Source organism: Lepidochelys olivacea (assembly GCF_965140295.1).
Source record: "Lepidochelys olivacea isolate rLepOli2 genome assembly, chromosome: 5".
NCBI lineage: Eukaryota > Metazoa > Chordata > Testudines > Cheloniidae > Lepidochelys > Lepidochelys olivacea.
In genome coordinates this window covers 22,030,196-22,055,632 of record NC_140415.1, presented here as the reverse complement: position 1 = coordinate 22,055,632, position 25,437 = coordinate 22,030,196, and the positions used below count along the sequence as shown (strand labels likewise).

Sequence of the window (25,437 nt, the reverse complement as noted above, 5' to 3'; positions counted from 1 at the left end):
GGGGGTTCATTAGATCAGGGTTCAGACACATTAGGAGAACAGTGTGAGCAAGATTTCGTTTCAGCTCTGCAAACCACACCTGTTCTGTGAATAAATATAGTACTTTATTTTCCGGGGCTGTTAAGCTTGCTCCTTTCTTGAGCACTGAATTCACGCTGGGCTCAAATCTGCCACCGTTTCTTACTCTGAGTTGTACGTACCCTTACTCCCGTAGTAGTTCCACTGAAATCACAGGGACGACTCAGGGATATAGTACTCCTCAGAGTGCCTATTATTTTTACAGACTGACAAAACCAAAAGATTGGAGTTGAGCTTGGTTTTTTTTTTATTTTGTTTTATTTTGTATTTGTAATATGCCCATGAGGATTTTTGCTGCTGGAAATGGGTAATGCAAAGCAAACAGTATTATTTTAGAGAGAGATTGTCCCCAGCAATTAAGTGGAAAATTTTAGAGGGGTTTTTAAAAAGCCTAAAAAGAATAAATACATTTCTTTTTTTTTTTTCAGTTTTAAATTATTAGAACCTTTTTGGTATTTTGTTTGTTTTTCTTTTAGTTATTTTTTAAAACCACCTGGCTGTGAACCTACACACAATTGTACTGTTCGTGCATGACAGCCAAAAAGTGAGATGTAATATAAACAGGGAATTGAAACTGAGCAGTCTCGTTTCAGTGCTTCAGCTGCATCAAGCAAACAAGAAATCAAAATGGTAAAAAAAAAAAAAATTAAAATCCATTCAGATTGATTATTCCAAAGTGTTACTAGTAACATGTCTATGGAATTTTTATTCAGACATTGCCGTTTCAAAAAATAATTATTATTGTCCCAGAATAACTGCCAAAATAGCAAAAGTGTGTACATATGCAAAACTCACACATATACCTATAGATTCCCATTTACACATGGATATATCCAGATAAGATGCAGGAACACACATTTTGTGCAGCTAGATACATGAGGAAACATGCATATGTTGAGGGGGGCTGAAATGTGAGTGGGGGCTGTTGTTTGCCTTGGTTTATTTTGCTAGCACAAATCGCCTTTGTTGCTCCTAATGTGCTCTCGCTGAACATCTGAGCATAGAGTAGTGGTTTTATGTTGTAGTGGTTAGCAATTGCTGTCTTTTTAAAACCCTGATTTGTTCCTTTTAAAATCCTTGCAGCTCAAAGTGCAAAACATAAAAAACTAAGAAAAAATAGTACAGACGAGCAAACTTGTGGCATTTATGAAATAAATAAAATGTGTATCCTTTTCAAATTTAAGTTTTAAACTACAGCTATTTTTTAATTCACAGAGCATGGTGCTGCACTTTGTCAGATCGTCGCTCAAAATTGCTTTTGAATGATCCACTGTTCAAATTTTGTTGAAGTGAAATCAGACACAAAATTTACCAAAAATTATTCTCAAACCAAAACGATGATGAAGGAGCGAGTAGAAAGAATGAAGCCAGTGCATTCAGTAGGAAGGTTCAGATCAAGCTAGGCAGATTGAGAAACCTTTAGTGGAGAAAAGGAATTACTCCAATGAGTATCCACTTTAATTTCACCTGACCAGCCTCTACAAAAACTGTCTGTCAGTAGAGCAGCCTCTAGAAACAGAGATGTCATCCTCATTGGAGAATCAGTACAGAAGCGTACCTTGCTTGGAAGACAATATGAATGATAAAAACATATTTAAACTCCAAGAAAATAACAGCTGAACAACGTATGTGTCAGGAAATGCAAATGTTTTGTATACTCGAACGCTGTAGCGACACTGCTGGAAAAGCACCCAAATGCTACAGCACACAAGTGTATTCCAAATCAACTAGTCTAATCAATAATCATACAGACAACTGTTGGTCTACTGCTGAAGTCTTAGTTTCTAGTCAGAACACTGAAGATACCCAGGTACCTGAACATAGTATCCTCCATAAACTTCAGACTGATAATACACTGTCCAATTACCAAGCAAATATTCACACAGGAAATCAGCATAACTTTGTAGAGGACGCCTCTCAAATCTGTGACACTAACTTTGAACTTTATCCAGGCAAAACTCTAATCACAGCTGATGAGTTTTCTGATGATGCGCTTGAGTATCTGGAATGTTCTGATGTGATGACGGATCTTGCAAATGAAATTAAAAATTTTTATTAGAAAGTGATGATGAAGAGGATATAAAGCTGAGTAAGGATTGTGATGGGTGTGATTATTTCCTCAGCGGAATGCCTTGCCGGTTTGAAGTGTCAGATAACACTGTGCCTATGGATACCACCATTGGCTTCTGTGGTCATCACTCAAAATCCAAAGAAGTAGTTGTAAGGAGAGATCTCTCCACATACAGTCAGTCAACCTTGCAAACAGGGATGACTCTTGCTGTTGGGCACCACCAAGATAAAACTACCACAATGAAAGACAAGGGGAAGTACAAATTGCCCGTCGCTTCTACAGCGATTGAAAATGATTATCCTAGAATTGAAGAAAACAATACAAATAACCACTCAGCGGCAGATTTCTCTATTGACAAATCACAGAACATGGATTTCGTACTTGCAGAAGTGGAGTCCTCCTCTTGTGGCTTAGATAGTTCTCTGACAAATCAAGCCTCGGAGACAATGATAGGAAATAGTATGGGCAGAGACCTGTCAAATAAGAGTTCACAGCAATTAAATGGAATAAGGAGAAAACTGGCAGAAGAAAAATCTAAGGATGCTGTAGTCAATTTGACAGAGAGGCTGACAAGACACCTTTTAAATCTATTAGACTCCAAAGAACTTTGCAAACCATTAAGACACACAGGAGAATCTGTTCAAACTGAAACAAATGTTATGGATACCAGTGCACTGTTTCATAGTCCAGGAGGTGCCATTTCAAAACAAATGCACCAGGTGACAGAAAGTTTTCTAATCCAGGCTGGCTTATGTCATAGACAAGAGACAGATAAAACCAGTCATTGGGAAAGGAAATGGACTAGTGGCCTGTCTGACAAAAATCAGCTCTCAAATGAAAGTGTCTCACCCAGGGTAAGTAAAGCATTTTATAATTTAACATAAAGAGGCTTTCTAGCAACTTGAATGTACTTTATCCTATTTGCTGCAAAATAATGCAAAATGTAAATTACTTGAAAAGATACCGTTCAAACCCTTGTGAATGACAGCTACTGCTGTGAAGGAAATCTGGTTTTGAAAAAAGCCCTGATAAACCAGAAGCTGTCCTAATTATAGAGAGAGACAGATAATAGTAAAAGGCATTAATGGACAGCTGGATAGGGAAATCTGATATTTAATCTATTGCGTGTGTCTTATCCAAGCAATGTCTCTCTCTGCTTAGAAAGCTTTTCAATTGAGTGTTGCAAGTGGAGAATATACCTTAATATATGAGCATAATTTGAAAAGAAAGTGTCAAGTTCCCATCTCAGCTGCACTGATGTAAATCTAAATTAGCTCAACAGAAGTCATTTGAGAGTTAATCTGTATTTACCCTGGTGTAACTAAGATGACAATTTGATCCAAAGGGTTTGTGTTAGAAAGAGGGACAGTTTTGATTGTTTTCTTAATAAAAGAATTAAAGATTTAAATATTCTAGGAAAAAGTGGCTTATTTCTCTTTGTGAAAAGTGTATAACACTGATTCGTCTCCTAATGCTGCTGTATTAAATGGGCCAGATACTCAATTGGTGTAAATCAGCATAGATCCATTGATTTACATAGCGGTACACCAATTTTCACCAACAGAGGATTTGGCCCATACTTTTTATTTCATGTAGTAAAGACCTAAGGAAAACATTAAAATGTAACAGATCAGGCAGATTTTGTTCCTTTATCATTTGCTAAGGGAAAGGATTTTAAAATGGGTGGCAAAATTCAAGGGAAATCTTATTTATGAGAAATGCATATTTTAATTGATAACATACCATACTTGTGGTTACATAATTGTGCCTCCTATTGACTTCAATGGGAGCTGCATGAGTTCACCTCAAAATCTAATGTGCTGATAATAGGCTTTTGAAAATAAAAACAACATAAATAAAGCAAGGAGTAATTTCTTGAAGTGATGCAACATTCTGCATCTTGAAGGTAGAAAAATGGAAAACTCTCTTTAGGTGGATTCTTCTTCACCCTGACCTTTTGGGTGAGATTGAGCATGAGGGGACAAGTAGTAGTACCCATCAGTGTTAGCCAACCATCATTCAAATGTGGGTGGCATTCAAGTGTCACATTATTTGTATATTTGGACCTCAGAATACAACTCCTGACTACCTAAATAGCCACACTTTCCCTCTCCTTCTCTCTCTCTTCTCCTCCCACAAAAATACCTGCTATAACTGCCATGAGACTTCGTCCCTTGCTTTCGCCAGGCACCTGCCGGCATCTCATTCAGACACCCCATAGCATTTGATTTAAATCTACTCATTTTCCATTATATGTTGGCATGTATGCACGTGACCCCCCCTCCCCCCCACACTTATGCATGGAGTATTTTTTAGCTGAACATACTTTTCTTCCCCTATTTCTTTCTAGCAAAAAAGGCCCCCATCTCAAAGTGATAGTTAACTTTGAGTTCAGTCATGGGATTTCTTAAACAATCAAAAATAGTCAAATTATTTCACTTGGAAAAGCAGCCCACCTTACCACCTGTATTCCTGGTTTTCCTTTGTTACACATTGTATATAAAAGGTGCAGTGACATTTTAAAAGTGAATCATACTCTTGCGATGTAAAACACCTCCATTAAGTAAAACCCTACTAAGAATTTAATAGCATTAGGCGCAGTCATGGTTGGCTGAGACATTAAACCCAAGTTCTGACGGTCTGTGGTCACTAAGCTCCCATGTCACTTTTCTCAAAAGCAGGTTGTTAATCTGAATGGCATGGCCAGATTCCAAATTGGCTAGTTATATTCTGGCTACCTGCACTTCTGTGGCCGGTGGGTGTGTTACAAGGCTTTATTGCGTTTCATACAACATAAATAAAGTAAAAATAAAACAAAAACATACAGACATATTAGAAATGAGGATTAACCAAAGCCCTGGATTCAAACACCCCCCAACCTTGGGGTAAAGGTTGGAGCCAGATACAAAATTACAGCCGACTACCATTTTAGTAATGGGCCAAATCAAAGCCTCAGACCTGAAGACTACCAACTGCAACTTCAGGGAAGTTTGGATTGGAGCTTTGCCCTGGGACCCATTTCTGCAAAGTACATAATGAGCCATAAACCTTCCCATAGTCTCTCAATGTAACATAAAAAAGGAGAGTAAGAATCAACCTTGTACCCTATACGCACAGGGCCGGTCTTAGGGAAAATGGCACCCTGGGCAAACTTTCTTTAGTGCCCTTTAAGTACTGGTCCCCAAGCAGCGGGTAGCTGCTCAGCAAGCAGAGCAGCAGGGGCGCTGCAGGTATCATGCAGTCAGGAGGATGGAGAGGGGATGCCTGGCTCCTGCTCCCAGTCCCCTTTATCCCCTCCCTCAGCCTCCCGGGTGGGCATAGCCCTTCTGCAGCCTCTTGACCATGGCACCTCCCCTGACCACAGTGCCCTTGGCGGTCGCCCATGTTGCCACCCATAAGGCTGGCCTTGTATAGACAGCCTCGTCTGCTTAGGGCTACATTGTGGTATTAGCCTCAGTTCTGCGTTTAGGGCAGAGAAAAACTGATTGGGCACAGAAAGAGCACCATGAATGACTGCCCAGTTGAGCTGGTGAGAAAGTAATTTGCTATCCCCTTTCAAAGGGTACAGTGTATTCCCCACTGTGCAGTAGGTCAGCAATCCTGGCAGGATCATAGGGACAGAATAACAGTGGCTCCACCTGTCCTCTGTTTCTTCCAGTCCCCCATGTGGAGCACCTCAGTAGCAGCCCCCGTGCAGGCGCTGGTATTCTGCATGGACCTTGTTTTCATGAGCCACGCCAGGTGAGAGGCTCCTTATTCCCTCCCACAAAGCCTCATGGCCTCACAATCTCGCCCCACATGAAATGTTGTATTTATTTAATGCACATTATTAATAACAGATAATCAAAGCCAGGTAGGCCAGCAGCATGACATTGCACACAGTACTGAAAACTGGAGCACTTCAACTTCACAATATACTTGCATTCAAGAGGAAGCAGCTGCCCAGTCAACACCACCACTTGGAGTAACATTGGCATCAGCCTTAAATTACAGCACCTGTCTCTGGAGTCTGCCAAATGTCAGCAGAGTCAGTGAAGTGGTGCAACTGGCAAGTTCACAGGGTTTTGGGGGCATAAGCTCTACAACATTTACCTTTGCATAGTTCCACAGAGGTTAAGGACAGAAGGGACCATTAGATCATCTAGTCTGACCTCTTGTCTATCGCAGGCCATGAATTTTCACCCAGATACTCCTAGATCAAGCCCAAAGACTTTAGTTAGACTAAAGCATTTTAATCCTCAGGAAATTAAACTGTGTGCCACAGTGAACTAACAGCAGAGACCAACGCACAAAGGTGATGTATGGGGGGGGACGTACGGGGTCATGTGCCCCTCCCCCCCCAATTTCTGCAAATTTCAAACCAGAGCCTTTAAATTGTGCCCTCCCCCCATCAACAGTTATGTGTCACCTCTGCCTGGCAGAAATCTGGGAAGTCTGAGTGCAGCATGGGTGGTCTCCGAGGCTGGCTCACAGGGCATGTCTCCCTATAGCAGCAATCAGCTTGCTCTGCTCCAGCAGCGTCTCTTCGAGGGTCTCAAAATGCTTTACAAACTGCAGTGCACTGCTGAGAGTGAGGTGGGAATCCCCCATTGTAGAGAGGGGAAGGCCTTGCATTTCACCTCATGCAGCTGTGCAGCCATGTGTGTGCACAGGGGCTGCACCTGCAGCCCTGAGAACTCTGCCCAACTGCCTTGTCCAGCTTACAGAGTCCATCACAGAGCAGAATAGAGTCGGGGGGCTGGGATCTTGCAGCCAAAGGCCGGACAGGACCAGGAGCCTGTGGTCAAAGGTGGGGCTGGCTGGGAGGCCAGGAGCTGGCTCTGAGCTGGGAGGTGCTAGGAAGCTGCTCTGCATTGCACTGAAGAAGACTCAGAGAGTGACTGTGAGGCCGTGCTGTAGCCCACGAGGCTGTGTGGCATGTTCTCCCACGTGTTGCCTCAGCTGCCAGGGCTCACACCAGAAACACCCCCCACCCCCGCCCCCACTATCAACAGTTATTCTTCTGTCAGGATGCCATCAATGCATGATGTGGAAACTAGGTCAAATTACAAAGGATGAATATAAACAAACACACACAAGCACGTAGGCATAAAATTAGAAAGGCCAAGTCACAAAAGGAGATTAAACTAGCTAGAGACATAAAGGGTAACAAGAAAACATTCTAGAAATACATTACAAGCAAGAGAAGACCAAGGACAGGGTAGGCCTGTTACTCAATGAGGGGGGAAAAACAATAACAGAAAATGTGGAAGGTTAGTAGCTATTGGACATCTAACATAGTGAACACCAGTGAAAATAAAGTAGGATCAGAGGCTAAAATAGGGAAAGAACAAGTTAAAAATTACTTAGACAAGTGAGATGTCTTCAAGTCACCAGGGCCTGATGAAATACATCCTAAAATACTCAAGGAGCTTACTGAGGAGATATCTGAGTCATTAGCGATTATCTTTGAAAAGTCACAGAAGACGGGAGTGATTCCAGAGGACTGGAAAAGGGCAAATATAGTGCCAATCTATAAAAAGGGGACTAAGGACAACCCGGGGAATTAAAGACCAGTCATCTTAACTTCAGGACCCAGAAAGATAATGGAGCAAATCATCAAGCAATCAATTTGCAAACACCTAGAAGAAAATAAGGTGATAAGTATCAGTCAGCATGGATTTGTCAAGAACAAATTCTGTCAAACCAACCTGGTAGCTTTCTTTGACAGGATAACAAGGCTTGTGGATATGGGTAGATGTCGTATACTTTGACTTTAGTAAGACCTTTGATACTGTCTTGCATGACCTTCCCAAAAACAAATTAGGGAAATACAACCTAGATAGAGCTACTATAAGGTGGGTACATAACTGGTTGGAAAACCATCCCCAGAGAGTAGTTATCAGCAGTTCACAGTCCAGCTGGAAAGGCATATTGAGTGGGGTCCCACAGGGATCAGTTCTGGTTCCAGTTCTGTTCAATATCTTCGTCAATGATTTAGATAATGGCACAGAGAGTACACTTATAAAGTTTGTGGCTGATACCTAGCTGGGAGGGGTTGCAAGTGCTTTGTAGGATAGGATTATAATTCAGAATTATCTGGACAAACTGGAGAAATGGTCTGAAGTAAATAGGATGAAATTCAATAAGGACAAATACAATTACTCCATGTAGGAAGGAATAATCAATTGCACACATTCAAAATGGGAAATGACTGCTTAGGAAGGAGTACAGGAGAAAGAGATCTGGAGGTCATAATGGATCACAAGCTAAATATGAGTGAACAGTGTAACACTGCTGCAAAAAAAGCAAACATCATTCTTGGATTTATTAGCAGGAGTGTTGTAAGCAAGACACAAGAAGTAATTCTTCCACTCTACTCCGTACTAATATGGCCTCAACTGGAGTATAGTGTCCTGTTCTGGGCCCCGCATTTCACGAAGGATGTGGACAAATTGAAGAATGTCCAGCAGAGAGCAATACAAATAATTAAAGGCCTAGATAACATGACCTATGAGGAAAGACTGAAAAAATTCAGTTTTTTTAGTCTACAGAAGAGAAGATTAAGGGGAAACATAACAGTTTTCAAGTACATAAAAGGTTGTTATGAGGAGGAGGGATAAAAATTGTTCTCATTAACCTCTGAAGATAGGACAAGAAACAATGGACTTAAATTACAGCACGGGAGATTTAGGTTGGACATTGTCAGGGAGGTTAAGCACTGGAATGAATTGCCTAGGGAGGCTGTAGAATCTCCATCATTGGCGTTTTTTAAGAGCAGATTAGACAATCACCTATCAAGGATGGTCTAGATAATATTTAGTCCTGCCTTGAGTGCAGGGGACTGGACTAAATGACCTTTCAAGGTCCCTTTCAGTCCTACACTTCTATGATTCTATGCCTATGCAATGTCCAGGAATTAAATGTGATATGCCCAGATGATCCCAGCAGGCTGCAGAGGGAGGTGAAAAATCCCCAACACCCCAGCCAATCTGACCTGGAGAAGGTTCCTTCCCAACAGGACCAGCTTTAGGCACCTGCAAAGCAAGCACGTGCTTGGGGCGGCGCAATTCCAGGGGCGGCATCCCGGCCATCCTTTTTCTTTTCTTTTTTTTTTCTGCTTGGGCAGTTGCACTCTCAGAGTAAATTTTTTGCTTGGGGTGGCAAAAAACCTAGATCCGGCCCTGCTTCCCAACCCCAAATCTGGGGATCAATATAACCCTCAGCATGTGAACAAGACTCACCAACCAGACATCTAGAAAGAGTACCACCTTATAGCACCTGTCCACAGATGTCCCATCTCCTGCTATGGCCAATCTCTGACACTTCAGAATAAGGTAGCGGAGGGGGAACATACACATCTTGCCAATTGTGCACTGGGCGGGGAAGTTCCTTCCTGATCCTGACCGACAACTTCCTGAAGTCCTGAAGCATGAGATTTGATTATTATCATGATCTTAATGCAAACCTGCAGGTGTTATGAGTATGCTGAAGGCAATGCAATTGAGCCCATCCTCCCCAGGCCTAGGAAGGAAGGGGATGAACAAGAGGATTCACAGATACACAGGCTCCAAGGCCAGAAGGGAATACCACAACCATCCAGCTTGATTTCAGCTCCCCGCACCCCAAACACACACACCATAAAATTTCTCCCAGAAGCTGGATTTAACCATATCTCTTTGAAATATATCTAATCTCATTTTATAGACTCTAAGCAAGGGTGAGCCCATCACCACCCTGGCAAGCTGTTCCAATGTTTAATCACACACACCCCCGGTCCCCACCACAGCTTGCTGACAAAATTATGTCTTATTTCAAGGTTGAAATGATCTAACTTCACCTTCCAACCATTGGATCTTGTTAATTTTTTGTCAGCAAGGTTGAACCCGTGCCTGACTATCAGATATCTTTTCCACATGTGATCAAATCACCTCTCAATCGTCTCTCCAGTGAGCTGAATAAACTGACCTCCGTAAGCCTCACATTACAAGGCTTGATCCAGGGACTGGAAATCATTTTTGTGGGCCCCTCTTTGAACTCTCTCCAGTATTTCTACATCCTTCTTGAAGTGTGGACCCCAGAACTGGACACAGTATTCTATTAATGGTCTTACCAATGCTGTGTACAAAGTAAGATCACTTCCCTACTTCTACTTAGTAATCTCTTTTCTCATTAAACATTCCATGGAAAATGCAATGTGTATCTTTGAAACATTTTCCTTATTGGTAGGATCCACAATTCATACCATCTGTGGGCCATGCATTCAGGGCTGGCCTTACCATGAGGCGAACTGAGGCGGCCGCCTCAGGAGCCAGACTATGAGCGGGGGGGGTTGCCACTAGGACCTAGAGTGTAGAAAATTGTGTCTGATGCTGGTGCATATGTATTCTCTCTACTCGAGAAGCACAGAGATGGTGGAGTGCTGTGCTGGAGGAAGGAGGGCACAAGAGACATAACAGGCAGGCAGGAGAAAAGGTGAGAGGGAATAACAGAAAGCAGCAGGAGCTGCAGGGACAGAGAGGAGGAGGAGCCTCTTATGTACCTCTCTAGCACCCCCAGGAGCCTGGACTGATTAACACCAGCTTCTCAGGGAGATTCCTGTTTCCTGCTGCTTCTCTGAACCCACTTGAGGAGAACAGGCAGTCAACTGAAGTAGTAGGAGCCAGTTAGGCCCTTAAGACGCTGGTAGCTTCCCTCACTCAGGCCCTGCTACCAGCCTGCTTATTTGTCTCCTTCAACTGAGTGTTGAGAGCCACTATAGCTGGTACAGAACAGCAGTCATGAGTGAAAGAAGAATACGCCCCTCTGGGGCAGCATTCAGAAAAAGAAAGAAAGCAAAGGAAGCTTTTCTATCTAAGCAGGAAGGAGCTCTCCTGAGATACATAGACACAAATGTATCTTCTTGTTGGCAACAAGAAGAAAGCCAAGGAATGTGTGGGCCCTTTACTGAATGAGGGAGGCAACCTAGTGACAGAGGATGTGGAAAAAGCTAATGTACTCAATGCTTTTTTTGCCTCTGTTTTCACTAACAAGGTCAGCTCCCAGACTGCTGTGCTGGGCATCACAAAATGGGGAAGAGATGGCCAGCCCTCTGTGGAGATAGAGGTGGTTAGGGACTATTTAGAAAAGCTGGACGTGCACAAGTCCATGGAGCCGGACGAGTTGCATCCGAGAGTGCTGAAGGAATTGGCGGCTGTGATTGCAGAGCCATTGGCCATTATCTTTGAAAACTTGTGGCGAACCGGGGAAGTCCCGGATGACTGGAAAAAGGCTAATGTAGTGCCAATCTTTAAAAAAGGGAAGAAGGAGGATCCTGGGAACTACAGGCCAGTCAGCCTCACTTCAGTCCCTGGAAAAATCATGGAGCAGGTCCTCAAAGAATCAATCCTGAAGCACTTGCATGAGAGGAAAGTGATCAGGAACAGCCAGCATGGATTCACCAAGGGAAGGTCATGCCTGACTAATCTAATCGCCTTTTATGATGAGATTACTGGTTCTGTGGATGAAGGGAAAGCAGTGGATGTATTGTTTCTTGACTTTAGCAAAGCTTTTGACACGGTCTCCCACAGTATTCTTGTCAGCAAGTTAAGGAAGTATGGGCTGGATGAATGCACTACAAGGTGGGTAGAAAGCTGGCTAGATTGTCGGGCTCAACGGGTAGTGATCAATGGCTCCATATCTAGTTGGCAGCCGGTATCAAGTGGAGTACCCTAAGGGTCGGTCCTGGGGCCGGTTTTGTTCAATATCTTCATAAATGATGTGGAGGATGGTGTGGATTGCACTCTCAGCAAATTTGCGGATGATACTAAACTGGGAGGAGTGGTAGATACGCTGGAGGGGAGGGATAGGATACAGAAAGACCTAGACAAATTGGAGGATTGGGCCAAAAGAAATCTGATGAGGTTCAATAAGGATAAGTGCAGGGTCCTGCACTTAGGATGGAAGAACCCAGTGCACAGCTACAGACTAGGGACCGAATGGCTAGGCAGCAGTTCTGCGGAAAAGGATCTAGGGGTGACAGTGGACGAGAAGCTGGATATGAGTCAGCAGTGTGCCCTTGTTGCCAAGAAGGCCAATGGCATTTTGGGATGTATAAGTAGGGGCATAGCGAGCAGATCGAGGGACGTGATCATTCCCCTCTATTCGACATTGGTGAGGCCTCATCTGGAGTACTGTGTCCAGTTTTGGGCCCCACACTTCAAGAAGGATGTGGATAAATTGGAGAGAGTCCAGCAAAGGGCAACAAAAATGATTAGGGGACTGGAACACATGAGTTATGAGGAGAGGCTGAGGGAGCTGGGATTGTTTAGCCTGCAGAAGAGAAGAATGAGGGGGGATTTGATAGCTGCTTTCAACTACCTGAAAGGGGGTTCCAAAGAGGATGGCTCTAGACTGTTCTCAATGGTAGCAGATGACAGAACGAGGAGTAATGGTCTCAAGTTGCAGTGGGGGAGGTTTAGATTGGATATTAGGAAAAACTTTTTCACTAAGAGGGTGGTGAAACACTGGAATGCGTTACCTAGGGAGGTGGTTGAATCTCCTTCCTTAGAGGTTTTTAAGGTCAGGCTTGACAAAGCCCTGGCTGGGATGATTTAACTGGGAATTGGTCCTGCTTTGAGCAGGGGGTTGGACTAGATGACCTTCTGGGGTCCCTTCCAACCCTGATATTCTATGATTCTATGATTCTATGAAATGTTCACAGTGAGCCTTCCGGCCCCAGTGAGGATGTGAGTGGTGAGGAGATGCCTGATCTTCCAGTTAGTCAGAGTGCAGGTGACCTGGCAGCTACTGCAGCATCCATATCTCCATCTTAAATGGATGTAAGCATGCACATTCCTGAAGAAAAGTGTAGATCAGAGAAGAGTGTGGTGGAGGCGCAAGAAACAGCTGCTGCTGAGTTTAGCTCCTTAAGTCTAGATGATCCAGGACTGTGGATCCACTTGAGCAGTAGCCTGAGGGACTTCCTTGTACTGCATGGACCACAGCTCTGTGCATACTTCTAACACTTTAACAGTTGCCAGTGGAGAACACAGCTTCTCCAAGCTGAAGTTAATAAAAACACATCTACGCTCCACAATGACACAGGAGAGGCTGGTCGGCCTTGCAACCATCTCAATAGAGCATGAGCTGGCCCAGACTGTGGACCTTCAGCAGGAAGCAGTTCAAATCTTTGCAACCAAGGAGGCACGGAAAGCACCACTTTGATTATTTAAACAGATAAAAATGCCAGTGTTTACTATGCATAGAAGAAAAGTTACATTTGCTGTTCAGGCATTTGAAAGTTAAGTGTTACTTAAAATTTTTGAACAAGGCATTTTAAGTGGTTAGTTCTCCTTTATTGGGGTACCATGAGAGGTGTAGAACAGGAAGAAGGCAGAATTGAGACCTTTCAAAGTTTTGGCCCAAGCAAGGGGGCATAGGGGCATCATTTGAGCTCCCCGCCTCAAGTGCCAAAATGTTGTAGGCTGGCCCTGCATGCATTTCACAAGGACTATTCATTACTAGACCTGGTCAGAGATTTTCCAACAAAACAAAATTTTGTCAGAAAATGCCAGTTTGCTGGATGCAAATGTTTCGCCACATGTATTGCAGATTCATCAAAACTTGTTTCAAAGACATTCAGGTTTCCATTGGAAACTTGCTGGTGTTCCAGACCAGGACCCACAGCAGGAAGCCTGCCAACCCCCAGAGTCCTGGCTATAGCTGGATCTCTCAGGGCTACTAGACTCACCGCTCCATGGCAGGCAGCCTGCCAGGCCCAGGGAGTCCTGCTGGAGCCAGGTCTCTCAGGACTGGTAGGATCCCTGCTACAGGGCAGACCCACCATATGGAAAGTACTAGGGAGAAGGACCCAAGTGCTTCCAGGGTCTGCAGCTCTGGGGCAGACCGGCCAACTGGAGTGCCCCAGGGCTGGGAACCCTGGTGCTTCCAGGCCCCTAACAAAAAATTATTTGCTCAGCTCTGTTCATTACTCCATTGTGACTAGGGTCTTATACTTATCCTGTTTTTGAACACCTCCAGTGATACTTGCATTGACCTCCTTCATTTTAATTTACACCATTTCTATTTGTCAAAACAAAATGAAACTTGGGACGGAAACAAATAAAATAATTGGGATAGCTGATGGGAAAAAAGTTATTTTGAGTCACACCTCTCTAACCCCTGCCTCTCAGCCACTAAGGTTTTGCAGGATAGCCTGTATGTGACTGCAGCCTAGATTCCCACGGTGCTGCCACATTGTCAGAGTTGCTCTGCATCTTCGGATCAGTGATCTACACCATGCTCTGTGGCAAATACAGAAGTGTATCAATTAAAGGCAGTAGGAATGGACCCAGCTGGCTGAAACTCAGGATTTCCAATTTGTGAAAAATGTTGGTATTTTTAAATTTAGCTTTGTTCCACATCGCAATGAAACCAAATATTTCAAAATTTCTTGCAAACCAAAAATTCAAAAAAACAAACAAACAAAAATTTCAGAAACACCAGTACATGGTGGTTCCAAACTGAGATTTGCTCTCTGGGATAGACAGCTGCTGAGTGAAATTGACAAGCTCTGTGATTTGGGGAAAGCTTGTCAAACCTGATTTGCTTTCACAAGAAATTTCAGGTTTGACAAATCAGCATTTTTTATGAAATGGTGTTTAATCTAACCAGCTCTACCCAGCACATCACAATCAGCATAGGCAGTGCTCTAACACCAGGCAAAGAAACACAGAAAAAGTGTGAAGGGGAGAAACTGGCAGAAGAAAGGTGTGGGAAAGGGTGAAGGAAGAAGAGGTTGAGTGATACAGGAAAGGAGAGTAAGACAGGAATCTGTTTACAAGAGTGCCCTTTAATGCCAGTCAAGATGGGACACCTGTCTACTCTGAATTAGATTGAGAACAGCAGATGATTTCACATAGGCCAAGAAACAGCTGTCAGATGGAAACAAGTTTAATTACTGTTTTTGAAGATAAAATGAGTGAACTTCAAAAAGATTAATGAGGGAGAATTACTATGCATAGCCAATATGCTATTTTCAGTCACTTTATAATTATTCAAATTTTCTTAAAACATGTCTGTGCCTTTCATCCTCACCTGATCAAATAGTCATTGGTGGGTATGAAGTTTTTGAGTTATTCAAGCACAAGAAAAGCTTCCTGTTATTTTTTTTTAAATGGGAAATGTATTTTCCACTTCCTCCCCCCTCAACTTGTTTCCCTCAAAATTGGCTCTTTGGTTAAATCTTTCTTTAAAAGAAATTCAGAGACTAAGCCTCAGAAATATCAGCACAAAGTGGAAATGTAGGTGATGTTTTGAGTGAGATAAAATAAGGGATTGGAATGGATATTTCCACTCTTCCATTTAGACCTGCGCACACTCAGGAGGTCTGAGGCAATAGGGCTCATGTAACTATTTTCTTTGGTTTCAAACCCTGGAGATTGGTATCACCTCTTTTCCCACCCAGAACTTGCGCTTTGAGATTAGGACTTCAAACAATTCAAAGTGAAACTCAGTTTAAAACGCTGAATATGACTTTGAAACCCGATGAAACTGAAAATCTCATCTAGTTTCAGTATAAAACTATGGGCCTGATCTCCAGCTGGTGTGAATTAGCTCAATTATTTGTCTCTTGAACAACTCAGCCTGTGGGGCCAAAACTGATGGGCAGTGTAGCGGGCAGCATTGCTCCTCCTTGCTGCTGCTATGGGGCCAGTTCCTCCACCAGGGCTATCACCCAGGGATCAGCTGGGCCTAGTCCCATTTCCAACAACCCATGCCCCCTCTCAGGATGAGGAATGACTATGTATCTGGGCAGGCCGGACTGGAAAGCGAAGGCTGAGCATAGCATGGACTCAGCAGGCAAGACGCTGGAAGCAGCAGCAGCAGAGATGGCTCCTTAGCGACTGACAGTGTGTCAGAAATTTTGGGGGATGCTCCCGGGTGGCACTGAACAAAGTTGGGAGGGAGGAAGGGTTACCAAACTCTGGCAATGGATATTTTCTCTTTATGCAGAATCTCTGCTGCTAGAGAAAGGCATAGACCAAAGCACCCCTAAGCTTTGAGGAGGGTCTGATAGGGTGACCAGAAGTCCTGATTTTATAGGGACAGTCCCGATTTTGGGGTCTTTTTCTTATATAATCTCTTATTACTGCCCACCCCCGTCCTGATTTTTCAGACTGTCTGATCACCCTAGGGTATGATCCGGAAGCGGATCTAAGTGTTATTGTATTTATTATTTGCATTCTACTAATAGCCACAATGTGCTAGGCTGTGCCCACACAAACAGGATGATACAGTTTGTGTCCTAAAGAGCTAATAATCTGAGTCCTTATTGAGACTAACAGAGAAGTTACATTGATTGTTCCCTCTGCAATCCATTGAACAGCACTTTGTATTCACACACAAAAGTGGTTCAGTCAGTTTTGGGGGAAGCAGCCATCAGTGTAACTTAACCCAGAATTTTACATGGATAAGAACCACACTGCCTTTACTAAAGAATGCACAAGCCATGGTATGCCTGGGTGGATGCAAGATGCTGGACAATCAATGCACTGTTGACTCTGGCAGCTGCCAGCCTTGACAGCTGTTGAAGCTAACAGTTACTCCAGCTAACGACTGCCCTTAGTTCACTGCTGAGACTTCCCTCTCTGCTGTCATCCTTCCATTTCTCCCTCCCCAGAAAGGTTCTGCTAGCCACTGTGCTCCCCACACTGCCCAATCCTCCAGCCAGCTTCTGCTCCATGGCTCCTCAGCCAGAAGATGCCCAGTCAACTGCAATTGCTATGTCTGCCTCCCATCCCACTGGCTATTCCCCGCTCATCCCTGTAGGGATGCCCTTGCACTGGTAGGTTTCAGAGTAGCAGCCGTGTTAGTCTGTATTCGCAAAAAGAAAAGGAGTACTTGTGGCATCCGATGAAGTGAGCTGTAGCTCACGAAAGCTTATGCTCAAATAAATTTGTTAGTCTCTAAGGTGCCATAAGTACTCCTTTTCTTCTTGCTCTGATAGCTGCACTCCTCCTCCTCAGAGAAAGCCCAGTACATTTGGGGGGGGGCTAAGAAACTCATCTGAGCAATGTCTTTGTCCCATCCACGAGAACCCTCAGAAGCTCTTCCACTGGAGCAAGATGGGAGCTGGCTCCATGGGGTTTTGTGGGAGGGGGCTAGAGTAGGTATGAGCTGTTCTCTTTAGTATCATAGAATATCAGGGTTGGAAAGGACCTCAGGAGGTCATCTAGTCCAACCCCCTGCTCAAAGCAGGACCAATCCCCATTATTTGCCCCAGATCCCTAAATGGCCCCCTCAAGAATTGAACTTACAACCCTGGGTTTAGCAGGCCAATGCTCAAACCACTGAGCTATCCCTCCCCCCTGCTAGCTCCCTCATCTGCTGCTAATCACATGGATTTCCATGTGGAAATTTCATAAGGAGTTAGTTCTGCTTGCTGCTTCCCTGTTGGTCCATTTTCCTTCTTCAACCCAACTCACATTGACTTACCAGAATGTAACATACACTATTTTTAACATCACCCCCTGAATTTGGGCTATAGTGTAGTATGGTAGTTTATATTTGGATATTATATGTAATGGTTTAAGATACTGTCAGAAAATAGTGTGGTGACTGACGGGCTGGGAATTCAGGTAGCAGTGAACATGTGTACCAGGTGACTCATGGGCACTGTAAGCTGTTTGCAACACATGCCACTAAACTTTCCACTGGCAAATACCTGATCTAAAATGTGTTTGCACCCAGCAGGTACGGAAGCTTTGGGCAAACACCACAAAGGTAGCTAGGGGAATCATAGTTTATGGGGGAAAGGGTGCATTTTTTTGTTTCCTTCATTTGACTGAAAGCACCAAACTAGGCAGCAGAACTCATGATACAGAGGTGAAAAAGGAATACCTTTGTGATAGAATGTTCCAAATGTTACTTTACATTAATACAGCACATTTCATCTGAAAGAGTCAGAGCACTTTGCTAACAGAAATTAGTCCTTTCAACACTCCTGTGAGGTAGATAAGTAAGTACTATTACACTCATTTTACAGATGGGGAAAATGAGGCATGGAAAGTTTAAGTTACTTACCCACATTCACATTATAAATGAATGGTAGGGTAGCCATTGGAAACCATGAGTCATGGCTCCAAGTCATCTACATCAATCACTGGACCACTCACACAAGCCCAGAAAATTGCAAATGCCTTTTATAATGTATTAGACTATATAAAGCCATGTGTGAATACATCCAATCTGTAGGATAAACCTTCCATGGATGACTGACATAGCTACATGTTCTTTGAAGCAGCTCTAGTTATTGGTACAGGTTTCTCACATTACTCCCTTACTATAATGGGCTAGAAGGGGCAAGTGGAGCAATTTTTCATAGGATTAACTAACTCTAAGATTAACTAAGTGTTCTCAACAGCTTGTTCTCAATTATGGAAAAAGTCATGCCGCAAACATGTTAGGTCAAAGGGCAAGTTGCAAGAGTGGAAAAAGCTGTAACAGGATAGATTGTTTTTCCTTAAGGTTCTGAAGACCTAGAAATGTTGCTTACTTCTGCTCAGCTCCGTCTGATCAGTTCAGCGTAATAAGAGATTTGGGATAAGCTATCTAGAGACAACATTGCCAAGCAGAAAGACTGTATTGCATAACAAAGTGTCTGTTTTAAACACTATGGCCAACATTTCAAAACCCAGGCATTTAAATCCATATTTAGGCAGCTAAATGAAATCAGACTGATTTTCATAGCTGCTGAGCACCAGCAACTCCCCACTGACTTCACCTGGAGTTGTGAACGCTCATCACCTCTCAAGTAAGTGTCCAGCATTTAGGTCCCTAAGTGTGGCTTTAGATGTCCAACTTTAGGCACCCAAATTTGAACATTTGGGCCTATATTTTGTGATTTGAGATAAACATATCGGGTAAAATCCTGGCCCCACTGGAGTCAATAACAAAACTCCTGTTGACAACAACAATGGCAGGAGATATCTCCCCCTCTAATTTTATTTGTGATCTGCTCCGTTTGGTATACACGCTTCAATCATATGAATGTATAGCTGTTTTACACTCTTTCCAACACTGACATTGCAAATGGGCCTGAACACTTCCAAACTTTGTTGACATCCAGCTCCAGATACAAACTTATCTACTGACACCATAAATCAAACCAATAGATCAGTTCCTAACTTGAGTAGAGCTCAGGGAAGTTTGGATCCAAATATGAACTTTGTGCTCAATCCCCTCTCTGATTAAAATATGAAATACAGCTGTGCCATCAGCAATACTTGCCACATTTTAAAAATAACTGCAATTTTAAAAACAATAAAGCCATCTCTGTTAAATTGTAAAATGAAATGAACTGCACCAGAAAGTTACAAGAAAAAGGACCCGTGAGGCCTACGGCAAGGAATAAACAACAACTGAGTATGATGCTATGTAAAGAAGGAAATGTACAGGTAGGACATCCAAGAAACCTGAACTGCCCTATAGTGGTACCAACAGGGTTGGAAGGTAGAAGTGGGAGAGGCAAATAACTTTATACCACAAAAATTAAAAATGCATCATTCATAACTGTATAGTTATTTGCATGGGGTCAGGGTAGAGTTAAGGTTTGGGTGCCTTAACTGTGCAATCGTATAAATTAACATTTCAGGATTTCTTGTAAGTTCACCTGAGCTCTGACTTTCCTGGGTTTATAATACTGATTTGGGGGATAATTATAACATCCCAGTAATTCCCCCCCCCCCGAATCACTTATATGTAGTTTCAACCTTCACTCTGTGTTAACATAGTTATTGTCCGGAATAATATGTTTAGCTCATTTGATCATTCTTAATAAATCAGCGTCACCAGCCACTTCATATGATTGATTGTGACACCACAGTTATATAGAGAGGCAATATTACCTCCGTGCCCCATGGCACGATACCCCCAAATTGTATTGGCCTGTCTTGCTGTCTTGCACACTCATGTTTATTGGGCTTTCCACTAGTATCTGTAGGTCTCTTTTAGTATTGTGGCCTTCCAGGTACCTTCCTCTCTTGCTTATGTGTACTCAGGACTACTTTTCCCCCAATTGTATTAGCTTGTATTTTTGCAAGTTGAGTCTCATTTTATTTTCTGCTTATATTTCTAGTCTCTTTGATTCCCCTTGTATTATTTCTCTGGCCTCAAAGAGGTACCCAATATAGTATCAATTGTTGTTTTCATAAATGTGCTGCCTACTTCTTTCCAGATCAGTGATGAAGTTAAATAGGACCAGAGCCTTGCAGCAGCCTACTTGTCACCTCCTCCTACTTGATGTATTGAAGAAAACCCTTAATGGTCAGGTATCCACATCATAGAACCACTAGATTTGGCACTAATTCTGTTCTATTCTGTATAGGTTCTTATACTGCCCTCATTACCATACTGTCTGAGCTCCTTTGTGCATCCTTATATGGATTCTCATTAGAGAGACTAAACATTGATGGACATGGGTAATTAATTAAACTACCCTCCAGCCCCATAGAGATAATCCCTCAACACTACTGCTTCCCCTGATTTGTGAATAGAGGACTTCAGAGCCCAAAGGTGTTAATCCAGCATCTTTCACAAGCACTAAAATTTGCTATTTAAAAGAAAAAACACTCTTCATGCTGCAACAGAGTGACATTTACTTTTATAAAACATGTAATTGAAGTCTCCTCTTGGGCAATTCTAATGTACGCACAAGCCTGGAACCAGCATGCCTGTCAGCATCATTCTTCATGTGCTATTAATCACCCCTGCTTTTGACCCTGCATTCATTCCATATAGACATACACACTAATACCTGCCACAGCACAGCCCATCTACACAGGTTTTCCTGTGCTAGGAACATCAGCGTCCTCAAATATGGTTTTTTGTTATTGTCTGTTTGTTTCCACACCAAGAAATGGAATACATGCATATTTGCAATTGCATGTATATTTATTATTATTTAACGCCAGTTAGTAAAAAGATGGCATTGCCCTGTTCAATAGAATCAGCACACAACAACGTAACCAAGCTGAAGACCCGATTAAACCAGAACTACAAGCTCTGACAGAAAAGCAAACACCATAGACTGAGGCAAGCGACTTATCAAAATAAAGGGATCCATTCCCCATTAATACAAAAAAAGAGCAAGGATAAAAAAGGGGTAGCAAATGCAAATATCAGAAACACAGAAGGGGTCCAAAAACCACCTACCAACGTAAATGGGATTTGTGTCTTGCCATAAGGCAGTGGGGAGCCCCATAACCATAATCAAAGATTTTGATCAAGAAAGCTCTATTCCTGGTCAAATCCTGGCTTATATAGTGAGAGCAGAGACAGCATTCAGATACCACAGTATGATATGGTAAAAGAACCAGAAGAGAATGTTCCCCTGTGATGGCCACCATCTTGGCTGACACAATGAGGACTGAAGCATGGAGCTCCAGAGCTAAAACCATCAGTTGCTTGAGCTGAAGCACCAAAGGTCTCTTGCTGGGGCTGTAACAAACTCATATCTGCAGGAAAACAGGCACAGAGGAGGATCTAAAACCTACACTTATCAGTGGGTTACACTCCCTCAGGTACATACCTAGATTATGGTGGCCTGTGTCTACAAATATATAATTTTCACTATGGGGTAACAGTGAGTGAGGAAGGATTATATTAGATTGAAACTGGCTGCATTCCTTACCAACCCCTTAAATCTTATTACCTCACCCACTTTGTCTCTCTCATATCCTGGGACCAACATGGCTACAACAACACTACAAATGTTAAATCTTTGGCATTTTAAACGGTGTAAGACTTTTGCAAAGAAAGGGTAATTTGGGGGGGGGGGGGGAGACGATGCTAGCTGGACTCCAGTGAGTCATGCTTCCATTCTTTGCTCTTTTCATAACAAAGATTTCGTTTATGAATCTTATCTTGTCCCTCTGATACAGTGACACCTTTCTTTTTCACTTTGCATGGAGCGGGGCCTAGGGCAGAGGTCCCCAAACTGCGAGGCGCGTCCCCTAAGGGGGTGTGGAGGAATGTCTGGGATGGGCACGGTGGAGCCCAGGCCAACCTCCACAGGGGGCAGGGAGGGAGTGCCACCCAGCCATTCCTTGCCCCCAGCACTGCTCCACTCCTGTCCCCAGCCACGTCCCTGGCTCCCCACCTTGCATCTGGCCACATCCCCATCCCCAGCGCAGTTCCGCTCCAGGCGCTGCACCAGTCCTCAGCCTTGGCTGCTGGCTGCAGCTCCATTCCAAGCCCGTGGCCGAGACTGGGGGCAGGACTGGGAGCAGAGCCACACCTGGCCACAGGCCCAGCTACTGGCCCCCCACCACAACCCTTCTGCAGCTCCACTCCTGGCCCAGCCTTGGCCCCTGGCCACAGCCCCACTCCTGGCCCCAGACCCACCCCCACCTGCGGCCCCAGCCTCGGCCCCCTTATCTCTGCCTGTGTCCCCCCCTCCCCGGAGCTGCGGCCCCACTCTTGGCCCCTGCTCTGGGGAGGCAGGGGGCCCAGACAAGGGCAATGGGGGGGGTGAAACCCTCAAAAGTCTGGTGACTTTGGTGACTAGGGCATATCGCACTGCTTAGTTCAGCTTCTGGGCATGAACAAGTGTATGGTCTATATCCTTCCCTCTCCTCCTGACTTGCCCTGAGGGAGGGAACACTCACATTTCTTCTGCAGTGCACTAAGTCATTTCTGGTCAGAGTTCTCAGACATTTGCTTTCTTTGCTGGACTTTGGTGCCCTGCATGGCAATGGAGCACACTGAGTGTTGCATACTGAGGAGGCTCCACAATGTCTCGGGTAAAACAACCTGCTGGGTCAGCCTCCATACTGCCTATCGGGTTGCAGAGCGCTCTGTCTGTAAGATGTAGTTAGAAGAAGACAAACATGCACCAGCTGACTTTGAAAACAGGAGATTATTAGTATTCTCGCTCTGCCCCATCCAGATTTTGTTTGATCTCAGTTAGCGCCTATGTCTGTGGCACACAGACAAGCAGACTGTTTTGGATACATTTAAAAACTTCTTTTTATGAACACTGAGTTCAGCTGCGAGTAAAACCCCCGCTATTCAGTGTGTTACCATTCATTTCCTTTTGGATAGATTTGGCATTTGGCTCTATGCCTATGGTAACAAAGCACCGTGCCCTATTGTAATTTCACAAATTATCACTGAGACAAAACAATGAGTGCAGTTGCTTTAGGAAAGGGACTGAATAAGCATGGCCGTGATTCAAATGACTGCAGTAGAACCTCAGAGTTACAAACACCAGAGTTACAAACTGACCGGTCAACCGCACACCTCCTTCGGAACCGGAAGTACACAATCAGGCAGCAGAGACAACAACAAAAGCTAATACAGCAGAGTACTGTGTGAAACCTAAACTACGAAAAAAATAAAGGGAAAGTTTTTTAAAAAAAGATTTGATAAGGTAAGGAAGCTGTTTCTGTGCTTGTTTCATTTAAATTAAGACGGTTAAAAGCAGCATTTTTCTTCTGCATAGTAAAGTTTCAAAGCTATATTAAGTCAATGTACAATTGTAAACTTTTGAAAGAGCAACCATAACTTTTGTTCAGAGTTATGAACATTTCAGAGTTATGAACAATCTCCATTCATAACTCTGAGGTTCTCCAGTATTTGGAAAACTCATAGAACACAGGAATACTGTATGAGACGGGGAAGCATTGTCATGTTTAGAAGGGTGGCAGATAAGTACCCTTAGACAAGTCCCATTCCTCCTTTAAACCCTTTGTTGAGTCCTGCCGTAGCCAGCTCTCAGGTGTTCTAAGAAGCAACATAGGGTGCGGTGTATCTAGAGCCAGAGCCTGTGAGAATTGACATGGTAGTGGTGTGCGTAGCTGAGAAACAAATAGCCACCATGCAGCAGATCTTTCAAAATTATGGCATGGAGGGTTGAATGTTCAACAGGGCAGAGGGTGCAACCAGCAGAGGAAGTCAGTGGGGAACAGATGGACTTGCTGGTTCAAGAGAGACACCCCTTAGAAATGATATGCAGGAGCACCCATAAGTGCAGAGGCCATCTGGAATGAGTATCCATTCCAGGCTATAAAATATTTTTCCAACTGAACCTCCCAAAACTTTTGCCCACTACTAGTGCTGATGCCAGTGTTCTTTGAGACATTCTTTAAATCATTAATATGGCATAAGAATTCCATCCAGTATAAATTACCTACCCTATGATATTGTGCATATCATATTCTAGCTCAGTTGCTGTAGGGACTAAAGGCAGCACTGTAGCCAAGGATAAAATATATCAGATATATTTAGGATATAGAGGTGAAATATACTTATTAATTAATGTTTTAACATAGACCTACAGCACCCTCTGCTTCTTCTGTGGGAAGAATACCCCAACCAATGGAAGAATGTGGAGGAAACCTACCATGCCTCTTCCATAGGTTATCCTCATGGGAGATAAAGATCTGAGTCTTACTGCTTATGTGTGTGTGGAGAAGCGAATTGGTGTCTACAAACACCAGCACCTCTTATTGGCACTCTTGAGCATGCATATACATTGAAACAGAAAATAAAACAAGCAGTCTTCCCTCTGCTACCTTTCTCCTTGACAATAAAGGATAAGTGGAAAAAGAAGATCCATTCCATCCTGCTGCATAGCCCATGGTAATAATCAGTTATCAGAGCTTTGCTTCAACAATACAAAAGTCAAATAGATACTACTTTTTAAAGCTTGATAAGTGCAAAACTGGATGGCTGTGGAATGGCATATTTATCCTTTTACTTCTAGTACTAAGGTTAGTAGGGACAGAATGTTATTACCATCAGCTGGCCGTTTGGTGGCCTATATGAAATGAATGTGAGGGTCTCCGTTCAGTTCCCAATGTGCAGATGCTCAGATACCCTGTGGATGGGCATGGTATTAATACAGATATAGACAGAGTTTAAAAAATAATCACCATCACAATTGACACTGATTGGCACCTGTTTGGCGGGTTCATCCAACAAGCCAAGGATTTAATGGGCCATGGATATTAACCATTTTGCTGGCTAGGGCAGAAAATATTTTCAATGGCCCCACCAATCACCCATCAAAAAGAAAACTTGCAGCCAATCACAGCAGAGCAAAAACAGCTGGCCAATCACAACAGAGATAAACAAAAAACAACCAGCAGTTCAGCACCCCCTGGAAATGACTACTCTGCTAACCCATGCTTACAACCAGCCCTGCCCCTACCTTGTCTAATTTGAAAGTAAAAATATGCACACACTTTCTCTTACTTTCATTGAAGTTTAACTGTTTCTGTCTGGTCTTGGTACAGATAGGGTTTTGTCAATAATATGGCAAAGCT

At 43.4% G+C, this 25,437-nt stretch overlaps 1 protein-coding gene across 1 annotated transcript in view; it reads left to right on the top strand.

Moving 5' to 3' along the window:
* Positions 1-1,705: 1,705 nt before the first annotated feature.
* The window catches only part of ALPK2 (alpha kinase 2), a gene marked incomplete at its 5' end in the record, with an annotated part of 68,339 nt that continues 44,607 nt past the window's right edge, over positions 1,706-25,437 (top strand). The window contains 2 exon segments of the mRNA XM_084629621.1: positions 1,706-2,123; positions 2,126-2,842. Coding sequence (XP_084485747.1) covers positions 1,706-2,123; positions 2,126-2,842 — 1,135 coding nt within the window.